This window comes from Schistocerca nitens, chromosome 12 (assembly GCF_023898315.1).
Source record: "Schistocerca nitens isolate TAMUIC-IGC-003100 chromosome 12, iqSchNite1.1, whole genome shotgun sequence".
NCBI classification, from domain to species: domain Eukaryota; kingdom Metazoa; phylum Arthropoda; class Insecta; order Orthoptera; family Acrididae; genus Schistocerca; species Schistocerca nitens.
Genome location: NC_064625.1, coordinates 103,898,413 through 103,911,368, shown reverse-complemented (window position 1 = coordinate 103,911,368; position 12,956 = coordinate 103,898,413). Strand labels below are relative to the sequence as shown.

Here is a 12,956-nt window from a genome sequence, read left to right as displayed (position 1 = left end):
TTCCCTTCTTTGCTTAGAACTGGGTTGCCACCTGTGCTCTTGATATTGATGCAAGTGGTTCTCTTTTCTCCAAAGCTCTCTTTAATTTTCCTGTAGGCAGTATCTATCTTACCCCTAGTGAGACAAGCCTCTACATCCTTACATTTGTCCTCTAGCCATGCCTGCTTAGCCATTTTGCACTTCCTGTCGATCTCATTTTTGAGACGTTTGTATTCCTTTTTGCCTGCTTCATTTACTGCATTTTTATATTTTCTCCTTTCATCAATTAAATTCAATATTTCTTCTGTTACCCAAGGATTTCTATTAGCCCTCGTCTTTTTACCTACTTGATCCTCTGCTGCCTTCACTACTTCATCCCTCAGAGCTACCCATTCTTCTTCTAATGTATTTCTTTCCCCCATTCCTGTCAATTGTTCCCTTATGCTCTTCCTGAAACTCTCTACAACCTCTGGTTTGTTCAGTTTATCCAGGTCCCATCTCCTTAAATTCCCACCTTTTTGCAGTTTCTTCAATTTTAATGTGCAGTTCATAACCAATAGATTGTGGTCAGAATCCACATCTGCCCCTGGAAATGTCTTACAATTTAAAACCTGGTTCCTAAATCTCTGTCTTACCATTATATAATCTATCTGATACCTATTAGTATCTCCAGGATTCTTCCAGGTATACAACCTTCTTTTATGATTCTTGAACCAAGTGTTAGCTATGATTAAGTTATGCTCTGTGCAAAATTCTACAAGGCGGCTTCCTCTTTCATTTCTTCCCCCCCAATCCATATTCACCTACTATGTTTCCTTCTCTCCCTTTTCCTACTGACGAATTCCAGTCACCCATGACTATTAAATTTTCATCTCCCTTCACTACCTGAATAATTTCTTTTATCTTGTCATACATTTCATCAATTTCTTCATCATCTGCAGAGCTAGTTGGCATATAAACTTGTACTACTGTAGTAGGCATGGGCTTTGTGTCTATCTTGGCCACAATAATGCGGTCACTATGCTGTTTGTAGTAGCTAACCCGCACTCCTATTTTTTTATTCATTATTAAACCTACTCCTGCATTACCCCTATTTGATTTTGTATTTATAACCCTGTAATCACCTGACCAAAAGTCTTGTTCCTCCTGCCACCGAACTTCACTATCCATTTCCCTTTTTAAATTTTCTAACCTACCTGCCCGATTAATGGATCTGACATTCCACGCTCCGATCCGTAGAACGCCAGTTTTCTTTCTCCTGATAACGACGTCCTCTCGAGTAGTCCCCGCCCGGAGTTCCGAATGGGGGACTATTTTACCTCCGGAATATTTTACCCAAGAGGACGCCATCATCATTTAATCATACAGTAAAGCTGCATGTCCTTGGGAAAAATTACGGCTGTGGTTTCCCCTTGCTTTCAGCCGTTCGCAGTACCAGCACAGCAAGGCCGTTTTGGTTAATGTTACAAGGCCAGATCAGTCAATCATCCAGACTGTTGCCCCTGCAACTACTGAAAAGGCTGCTGCCCCTCTTCAGGAACCACACGTTTGTCTGGCCTCTCAACAGATACCCCTCCGTTGTGGTTGCACCTACGGTACGGCCATCTGTATCACTGAGGCACGCAAGCCTCCCCACCAACGGCAAGGTCCATGGTTCATGGGGGGGGGGGAGTATTGATATAGTAATACATAATGTAGGGGTGGTAACCATAAGGCTACAATGTTACAAGGTGATTAAAGTGAATGGTTTAAGACTGTGGCTACAGCAGCCCTGCATCAAGGATGGAAATCAACACAGTCAAACATTGGTGCAGATAAAAGAAATTACGTTTTAAACCATGTGAGAGATAAAATATTTTTGAAAAACCCTATCACGAATGCCACAGAAAGAACTGTTGCAGCATTGAAATCAAGGAACAAGGCTGCTAGCACAGAAACAGGCCATTTCACAGTACTGGCCGATCTCACAGTTACCCAAGAGGAAGTAATATAAATGTTTCCAGAATGAGATTTTCACTCTGCAGCGGAGTGTGCGCTGATATGAAACTTCCTGGCAGATTAAAACTGTGTGCCCGACCGAGACTCGAACTCGGGACCTTTGCCTTTCGCGGGCAAGTGCTCTACCATCTGAGCTACCGAAGCACGACTCACGCCCGGTACTCACAGCTTTACTTCTGCCAGTATCTCGTCTCCTACCTTCCAAACTTTACAGAAGCTCTTCTGCGAACCTTGCAGAACTAGCACTCCTGAAAGAAAGGATATAGCGGAGACATGGCTTAGCCACAGCCTGGGGGATGTTTCCAGAATGAGATTTTCACTCTGCAGCGGAGTGTGCGCTGATATGAAACTTCCTGGAGATTAAAACTGTGTGCCCGACCGAGACTCGAACTCGGGACCTTTGCCTTTCGCGGGCAAGTGCTCTACCATCTGAGCTACCGAAGCACGACTCACGCCCGGTACTCACAGCTTTACTTCTGCCAGTATCTCGTCTCCTACCTTCCAAACTTTACAGAAGCTCTTCTGCGAACCTTGCAGAACTAGCACTCCTGAAAGAAAGGATATAGCGGAGACATGGCTTAGCCACAGCCTGGGAGATGTTTCCAGAATGAGATTTTCACTCTGCAGCGGAGTGTGCGCTGATATGAAACTTCCTGGCAGATTAAAACTGTGTGCCCGACCGAGACTCGAACTCGGGACCTTTGCCTTTCGCGGGCAAGTGCTCTACCATCTGAGCTACCGAAGCACGACTCACGCCCGGTACTCACAGCTTTACTTCTGCCAGTATCTCGTCTCCTACCTTCCAAACTTTACAGAAGCTCTTCTGCGAACCTTGCAGAACTAGCACTCCTGAAAGAAAGGATATAGCGGAGACATGGCTTAGCCACAGCCTGGGAGATGTTTCCAGAATGAGATTTTCACTCTGCAGCGGAGTGTGCGCTGATATGAAACTTCCTGGCAGATTAAAACTGTGTGCCCGACCGAGACTCGGGCCACACGGCTCCAGCAGCACTTCAGCTTACACAACCGAAATTTCTCTCCACTGCTGTGGAGAGTAATATGCAGAACAAACAGCCTTCCACAGCTCCTTCTCTCTTCTTTCTGTGTTGCACAGCTTCACGTCACATTACAAAAACAAGGACTAGAGATGGCCAGTTGGGAGACAGTAAGAAGCATCAATACACGAGCTTTTCATCTGGCTAGCCATCTCATGCTCTATGTCTGGAGTATACAGCCACATTGTCTCAACTCTCTTGCAGTCTTCAAGTACTTCAAATGTTAACAACGCTGGGTGTACACCGTTTCACATGTCTTTGCAAGGGATTTCAATATTGAAAATATGTCACATTATTATCTACTACAGTGTTTATTACTCTCTGTCCACAAAACCCAGGGTTCCGCGGAGATCACTCAACTGTTCCGCAAACCGACAGATGTGCCTTTTTTATGATATTCAAGAAGGTAACTTAAAAAACACAGAATTACGACTAACCCTATCTTCCACTTATAATTTGGATAGACAGCAGCAATGTTTCTAGACAGTCAATAATGCTGTATTCATCAGAGACCAGACATGAGCCCCCAAGACCAGAACAGCAGCATCACAGATGGCAAACTTGACTATCAAGGAACAACTGCAAGAGGCAAGATTGTAACAGGCCATTCAAATGATCAACATTGTCTGTCTCTCTGTGCATCTGCATTCAGAGCAGTCAGTATTACTCTGTCCCCTATCATTAGTACTTTCCAAATGAAGAGCAGACTGCATTTTAAAATGAATTGTGGACTGGAACAATATTTATCACCAATACATAACCTTCGAACATGTGAGCAGAAGAGTGCAAACTGATATCCAATTCATCACTGGAAGAAAAATTTAAATTACTGTCATTAACAGAATTCTGGTACAGTTTAAAATACGAATAACTTCAATTGTTACAAAAGACTGTGCTGCTTCTTTTATCACTGGGCAACTACACATATGTGCAGAGCAGGGTTCTCAGCTAACGTGGCAAGACAAAATCAATACACAACAGACGTGATGCCAAATCTGTCACGATACTCGTAGTTCAGTTTTCATCCACAATACTTAATAGTAAGTATATCCCTGAAAACAAAAACCAGTGCCATTCATATAATTAAAAAGTATATTTAAAAGTTCTGTTTATGTTATTTTAAATTCAAGTTATTTAAAGAAATCTGAGTACATTTTGAAATTAGTTTTTGATGCAAATAAATGTTGTCTGAAATAATTCTCATTTTGTTGGAGATAAGCAATTTACATAATGTTCCATTAAAAACATACTACAGAAACAAACCAGTTGTTCCATGATAAAAGGGGACCTTAAAAAGGGTACCACTTGTCTTCTTCACTCCCACGGATTCCTACTTGGCTTCCTGTAGCACTGCCGTAACACTTTCATGTTGATCAAACCTAGCAGTAACAAATCTAGCAGTACAACTCTGAATTGCTTTGATGTTTTCCTTTAATCCAACCTGAAGGGGGTCCCACATACAAGAGCAGTACTCAATTATGGCATAATCAATACTGTGTCTCAGGAACCATGGTCTCAGGTGCTACAATATATACAGGAGCCACAAGCTTTGATGGGGTAGGGGCATATATGGTGAATCATCCAAATGTTACAGGATCTGGAATGAAGAGTACTGGAATGGCATCAGGTTGAGAGGGAAAAGCAGGCAAAAGCAGGTGGATATCACGATAGTGGTGGCAGCGATCACGACAGTGTCCACGGCAATCGTGATAGTGATGGTAATTATGGTGGTGGTAATTATCATGAGGATAATCATTAGAATGATGGTGATGGTTGTGGTGAGCAGTGATAATGAGCATGATAATTACTACCCTCGTGATTATGATGGTAGTCATAGTCTAACACTGGTTAATGTGATAGATCTGCCACCTGTTTTCTATGACATATATTACTAATACAAAAAAATGTATATAAATAAATTCACCACAGCCAACACGAACACCCAAAATCTGAAGTAATACTATCAATCATGGAAGAGTGTAATGTGAAACAAATTATCCCAGGTGGACAATCCACCGCACCAAGGTGCGCAAGCAGACTATCGGATTCTGGGGAGTCTGCAGCATTGCACAGAGATGAATCGGGACATGATAAGACATCAAGCAAATTGAAATGTAAAAAAACATGTTACATAGCTACTTTCAATGTAAACTCTCTTTTAAAAACAGGAAAATTAAAACATCTTACAGATACCGTCAAACATCATAGAATACTCATAACATCACTACAAGAAACTCGATACATAGATGAAAACAATTTTGATTCCGGAGGTTTCAGAATATACAAAGGAAAGGTAGGCAAAAGAATAATGAAAAACACACCCCACCTCGGAACGGGCTTTATAATAGATAAAAGTATTTTAGACTCCATTATCAGCTTTCAATCACAATCGGAAAGACTCTCCACACTCACTTTTAAATCTGCTAATAGAGTATACACAATTGTGAATGCACATGCACCCATAAATGAAGACAATAGGAAAAATAAGGAAAAGGTGGAACGTTTTTGGGAACAACTAGATGACGCGGTGCAAAAGATCCCAGACAAACACAACATCATACTTACGGGGGACTTCAATGCTCAAGTAGGAAAAGAGAAGAAATACAAAAATATTGTTGGAAACTACCCAGCGCACAATAGAACTAACCAAAATGGAGTCAGATTAGTAGAACTCTGCCAAGCGCATGGCTTGATCCTGAAATCCACAGCCTTTAAGAGACTACCCAGAAAACAGAAGACATGGACCTCACCAAACCCACACTTGGGTGAATTTCAACTTGATCATGTGGCGATAAAATGGAAACACCATACAGAAATACAAAATGTCAAAGTACTCAGAGGAGCAAACTTGGATTCTGATCACTATCTTTCTAAAATAAAACTCAAAATTATCCCCAAAAGGAAAGATAGAAACAGTAAACCCAAAAGCAGAAGATACGATCCAGAAAAGATAATGAATTCGAAGGAGTTTCCCCTCGCGACTCAAGATATAAGGAACCAAAATTGGGATCAAATGAAGGAAAGCCTACTAACCAAAGCTGAACAAATAGCACCTATAACCAAAATCAAAAAACACGCATGGTGGACAGAGGAATGTGACAAACTTATTGAGCAAAGAAAGAAAGCATGGCAACAGATGCAATCTCAGAAAAATGAATATAATAGGCAAAATTTCCTGAGTGTAAGAAAACTAGTGAGTAAAAACCTCAAAAGAATTAAAAAAGCACAAGAAGATCAACTCCTTTTGCAGATCAACGAAGACTTCAACAAAAACAAGACTAGGAGCTTTTACAGAACTTTTAAACAAAAAATAACCAAGTACAGCCCACCGACACTCCAATTACAAGATAAAAATGGTAATATTGCACACAACAACAGGGATAATTGCAAAATTTTGAGGGAATATTTCAGAAACCTTCTCAACTGTAAAGAACCAATTGAAAAAATGGATTTCAGCAACTCAACTTCAACAAGTCCTAACTCAGAACCACCCACCGTCGAGGAACTACAATCAATCATTTTGAATCTCAAAAACTATAAGGCTTTGGGAGAGAACCAAATTACAGCTGAACTGTGGAAAAATGTCAATAGAAATGCCATAGAATCTCTCCAAAACATATTTCAAGAAATATGGAAAACAGAAAGAATTCCGGATGAATGGAAGATGGCCCTCATTCACCCAATTCATAAGAGGGGATCCAGAACAGACCCCAACAATTACAGAGGGATTTCGCTCCTTGACATAACATACAAAATACTGTCTAAAGTCCTTTTGAACAGAGCAGAACCCCAGCTAGATTGTCAACTTGGAGAATACCAGGCAGGCTTCAGAAAGGGAAGATCCTGCCCAGAACAAATTCTAAACCTCAAAAATCTTATGGCCTACCAAAAATCGAGAGCAAAAGCGTATGTCATCACATTCATTGACTTTCAAAAGGCGTACGACTCCATAGACAGGGAATCTCTAATCTCCATATTAAAAGAATTGAACCTAGACAATAAAACTACAAACCTAATTAGAGAAACCATCACCAACACATACTCCAAAATTAAATTTATGGGAGAACTCTCAGACCTATTTGAGATAAAAACTGGAGTACGACAAGGTGATGGACTCTCTCCATTGTTATTTAACTGTGCCCTAGAAAAAATAGTAAGAGAATGGAACAAGAAAATCAATAGTGGAATCCGACTAGGAACAAAAAACAAAGGCATCAAGGTTAATTGCCTAGCATTTGCAGATGATATGGCCCTACTAGCTGAAACATGGGAAGAAGCCAAAGAACAGATCCTCGAATTACAGAAACAAGCAGAGAAAATAGGCCTTAAAATTTCTTTTGAAAAAACCAAAATAATCACAAATATAAAAAAGCCAATGAAATATCTTAAAGTAAGAGACCAAAAGATCGAAATTGTTAAAGAATTCAAATATCTTGGTGAATGGATTAGCTGGAACGCCCTTGAGAAAAAAGCAATAGAATTAAGAAGAAACAAAGTTGAACTAGCCTTTCAGCTTACTAAAAATACTTATAATAAAAAGTCCCTCTCATGGAATTCAAAAATAAAACATTACAACACTGTCATTAAACCAGAAGCACTATATGCAGGTGAGACATTATCTATCACTAACCATGGCCCAATGAAAGGCTAGAGATCAAAGAAAGAAAAATATTGAGAAAAATTTTAGGCCCCAAATTTCATAACGACAAACTAATTCATACCAAAAATGAAACACTCTACAAAACCACAGAAAAACTTTCGGATACAATGAGGAAAAGAAGAATTGAGTTTTATGGGCACATTCTCAGAATGAACCCAAATAGACTTACAAAAAGAATGTTTGACTACTTCAGGAATAAAAAATCCAAACCAAATTGGTTTATCCAAACAGAGAAAGACTTAAGAGAACTACACATCACAGAAAAAATGCTCACAGACAGGACCGCAAAAATGATAAGCAAAGACAGAAAAGAGGGATTCCAGCTCCAAAATAGAAAGAAAAGAACGATTGTCATCTCTGATGAGGAAAGAAAAGCAAGATCAGAAAGAATGAAGCAGTACTGGGCGAAAAGAAAGGCACAGAACACACAGAAGTGATTGATTCAACGTACCCCAAAGTTGGGTGAAACGAAGAAGAAGAAGAAGAAATTCACCACAGCCAACACGAACAGCCAAAATCTGAAGTACATAAATGAGGAGATGATTCCAAAGAAATTACTTCCACTGCTGCATCAGACACTTTTTAATTGTGGCCTGACCATTCTGCTTTCTGATAGGCAGCACTTCACTTTCAGTTCTGCCTTTACTCCAAGAATAACACACCACCACCAGTGTTTGTTCTCCCTTGTGGCAGGTCTACGCATGGTAGTTTTCAATCTCTCCTTGCCTTGCAGTATTCTGTTCACTTCTGGGTTACCTTCTTTCTCCTTCATTACCCTTTACATTCTCCATCCCTTCAATTGCTTGCTGAGTAAACACAGCCTTCTGAAAACGTGGTTAAGCCATTCTTGCTTCTTACAGAGTTTCTGTTCTCCCAAAAATCTCCTTGCTCCTCACTCTGTCTTCTCCACTCACACCCTCTAGTTTCCACCACACCCATATTTCCAGTGGTGTCTGCCTCCTTTTGTTGTCTTTTCATAATGTCCAGGTCCCTGGCCCATATACTCTCATTCCATATCTAGCATTTGGTCACCTATGATGTCCCATGAACAGCATCCCACAGTCAAACAACATTCAATCAACAGATACGAGTGTAAGCAGTGTACATGGGAATATCACACAGACTGTTCGAGACAGCATACAATAATCATACAAAAAATGGCAAGACCATTTTGGTAATACGATAATAAGTTTTTCATAAAATTTAGATTTTGTGTGGGGAGAAATCAGTGCTTACTTGTTTTTCATTGTATCTATTGACTATCACAATAGCACACGATGGCCACTTTTCAGAACACTATCTTCTGAGGTGTAAATTGGGTGGCAAATTAATGTTTCACTAATGAAAGTGTTAATCATGCTGTTTCAAATCAAGGTCCCTTATCTACAAGTGGATGTTGTCCAAACATACAAAAACTTATTGAAAATACAGACATGCTAGCATTTTTATATTTTTTTTGTCCATTACATCAATATTTGTTTACTGTTACTGCTACATGTATTTCAAAGGCACAGGAGTACACACAGGACATTCAATCAACGTTGAGGTGAATAACAGGCACAAGACTCACCTGTGCGCTGGCTTTCGTAAGGGTCTTCGACATCAGCCTCGTGGTATATCACAGAGTGGATGGAGTCGTTGTGTCCCGACGGGAAGAAGTGGTGTGCCTTCTCGACGTAGAAGGCACCGTCTGAAGGCGAGTATATCTTGCCCTCAAACACTCCATCGATGACAGAGCCAAATACGTGGCTCTTGGGTTCACCTGCAACAAAATGGAAAGTGAATATTGTATAGTCTACCTTCTCTGTGCCATCCCAGCTGCACTGCACACAATTAGACGCAGTTTATGTAGAAAGATGTAACAATTTCATTACTAAACTGTTTTTGTGCAAAAGTATATTATCACATCAAAGTTACAGATAAATTTAGACACAACAATATCAGTCATGAATTCCACTATGAAATAACCGGTTCATTTCAGTGTATGCATTCATCAGGTTCTTCCACTTCAAAGTCTTGCCTCACAGAGTGGGAGCCAAAAGAAAATCCTAGGTTTTTATATGGATATAGTGTCTGTTCTTCCGGACATGTCCGAAAGACCAGACACTATAGATGACAAGCAGCCGTCTAGAATGAAATCAGAACTATATTAATACCTTCAGCTGCTGACAGGTGAAAATGTGTGCCCCCAACTGGGACTCGAACCTGGGATCTCCTGCTTACATGAGGTCATTTGACACACTTTCATTTTCTATTGTTTTACTAATCTGTCGAGCAATGCATCAAACACATATACACTCCTGGAAATGGAAAAAAGAACACATTGACACCGGTGTGTCAGACCCACCATACTTGCTCCAGACACTGCGAGAGGGCTGTACAAGCAATGATCACACGCACGGCACAGCGGACACACCAGGACCCGCGGTGTTGGCCGTCGAATGGCGCTAGCTGCGCAGCATTTGTGCACCGCCCCCGTCAGTGTCAGCCAGTTTGCCGTGGCATACGGAGCTCCATCGCAGTCTTTAACACTGGTAGCATGCCGCGACAGCGTGGACGTGAACCGTATGTGCAGTTGACGGACTTTGAGCGAGGGCGTATAGTGGGCATGCAGGAGGCCGGGTGGACGTACCGCCGAATTGCTCAACACATGGGGCGTGAGGTCTCCACAGTACATCGATGTTGTCGCCAGTGGTCGGCGGAAGGTGCACGAGCCCGTCGACCTGGGACCGGACCACAGCGGCGCACGGATGCACGCCAAGACCGTAGGATCCTACGCAGTGCCGTAGGGGACCGCACCGCCACTTCCCAGCAAATTGGGGACACTGTTGCTCCTGGGGTATCGGCGAGGACCATTCGCAACCGTCTCCATGAAGCTGGGCTACGGTCCCGCACACCGTTAGGCCGTCTTCCGCTCACGCCCCAACATCGTGCAGCCCGCCTCCAGTGGTGTCGCGACAGGCGTGAATGGAGGGACGAATGGAGACGTGTCGTCTTCAGCGATGAGAGTCGCATGTGTCTTGGTGCCAATGATGGTCGTATGCGTGTTTGGCGCCGTGCAGGTGAGCGCCACAATCAGGACTGCATACGACCGAGGCACACAGGGCCAACACCCGGCATCATGGTGTGGGGAGCGATCTCCTACACTGGCCCTACACCACTGGTGATCGTCGAGGGGACACTGAATAGTGCACGGTACATCCAAACCGTCATCGAACCCATCGTTCTACCATTCCTAGACCGGCAAGGGAACTTGCTGTTCCAACAGAACAATGCACGTCCGCATGTATCCCGTGCCACCCAATGTGCTCTAGAAGGTGTAAGTCAACTACCCTGGCCAGCAAGATCTCCGGATCTGTCCCCCATTGAGTATGTTTGGGACTGGATGAAGCGTCGTCTCACGCGGTCTGCACGTGCAGCACGAACGCTGGTCCAACTGAGGCGCCAGGTGGAAATGGCATGGCAAGCCGTTCCACAGGACTACATCCAGCATCTCTACGATCGTCTCCATGGGAGAATAGCAGCCTGCATTGCTGCGAAAGGTGGATATACACTGTACTAGTGCCGACATTGTGCATGCTCTGTTGCCTGTGTCTATGTGCCTGTGGTTCTGTCAGTGTGATCATGTGATGTATCTGACCCCAGGAATGTGTCAATAAAGTTTCCCCTTCCTGGAACAATGAATTCACGGTGTTCTTATTTCAATTTCCAGGAGTGTAGTATTTTCTGAATGAAAGCAAGGTAAAATAATAACACATAAGGGTATTCTTGGATATCTCCCAGAGCTATGTTTAAACGGGTTGGAATTACTGTACTCACTTCACAGTACATGTACTTCTTAGTAGTTCTTAAAGTTAAATGCAAAAAAGTCAGTTCTGGATCAACCACAACTTTCTGCGCTTACACTAATTGTCATGTAGGCAATGGCTCCTCAGTTATAGTTCACAGGGAGGTTTCACATTCCTATGTTAAGGTCCATAAGTAACAGTATGAAGACATAAAGTATGACTGGAAAATTGTGTGCATATTGAAAAGAAAAAGAAAAATATGTATTATATAACTATACTTTCATCAAATAACCTTGATTTAAAGACTAAAGACTCCTCTTAGTAGCATTTCATGCAGCAGTACTGACAGAGCTCTGCCCCTAGAACATGAAAGTAGCTCACTCTTCGACAATTGTCAATGCAGCCATGCCAGTAGTAAGTAAGCAGCTGCTCTTTATTAAACCATTGTTCTCCTGCTAATGTATTATGTTTATTTGTGGTCATTTCAAGCACTTGTAATGTATAACATATTAATGACAGATAATTAATAAAATACACTGCTGGGAAAACAAATTACTACACCTGGAAAGATGATACCGATTTCAATCCAATCACAGCATATGACACCTGGAGGACAGTAAACGTACTGATAACGGTTTCCGTGCCGTCTGCCAACAGGTAACACAGTGGACAGCTAACATCTGAGTCTACCCTGTATTAGGAAGTGCTCACAGCCAGAAGGTTCAGTGTGATGCGAAGATGTGAAGCAAGACGGCAACCGTACTCCATGCTCCCAGCAGCCAAGTGAGCCAGTTTGAAAAGGACAAACTGTGGCCTTGTGAGTGACAGGATAAACCTTTTTGAGAATTGCCACACAAGTTGGACATGCTGCACCAGTTGTGCAGCGGTGCTGATATCAGTGGTCAAGTGAACATTCTCAAACACATAGACGAGGTTCTGGATGTCCACGCAGCACAGATGCGCACTAGGATCGTCGTACTGTAAGGGCAGCAGTGGCACTTTGTATAGTTACCAGAGCACAGAAAAGATGGCTGTGAACCCAGATGTGCCAGCACGAACTGTAGCAAACTCGGAAGGAGAGACAGCATTGGTCGTATATTTTTGTTTATTATCGCAAAATCGATTTTCGGTCACTTCGTGACCATCTTCAGTGCTGTAATATATAACTTAAATTAGTAAGCACTGGTGTCAATAAGCATTACGGCGATCACATAGACTATGTGATCGCCGTAATGCTTATTGACACCAGTGCTTACTAATTTAAGTTATATATTACAGCACTGAAGATGGTCACGAAGTGACCGAAAATCGATTTTGTGATAATAAACAAAAATATACGACCAATGCTGTCTCTCCTTCCAAGTATACCCATTATCTGGTCGTAGTGCACAGGACACTATGGAGTCGCCAATCAATAATGTAGCAAACTCGTTAGTAGCAGTGGGACTACAGGCACCTACAGTTCTACTTATTTTC

The 12,956-nt window shown here is 42.1% G+C and overlaps 1 protein-coding gene across 2 annotated transcripts in view; it reads right to left on the bottom strand.

Annotated features, from left to right (window-relative positions):
• LOC126215333 (disintegrin and metalloproteinase domain-containing protein 10) overlaps positions 1 to 12,956 on the bottom strand; it is a 545,912-nt gene that overhangs the window by 57,621 nt on the left and 475,335 nt on the right. For both annotated transcript variants that reach the window (XM_049942016.1, XM_049942017.1), the window contains exon 3: positions 9,263 to 9,454. In XM_049942016.1, coding sequence (XP_049797973.1) covers positions 9,263 to 9,454 — 192 coding nt within the window. The remainder of the gene's footprint in view (positions 1 to 9,262; positions 9,455 to 12,956) is intronic.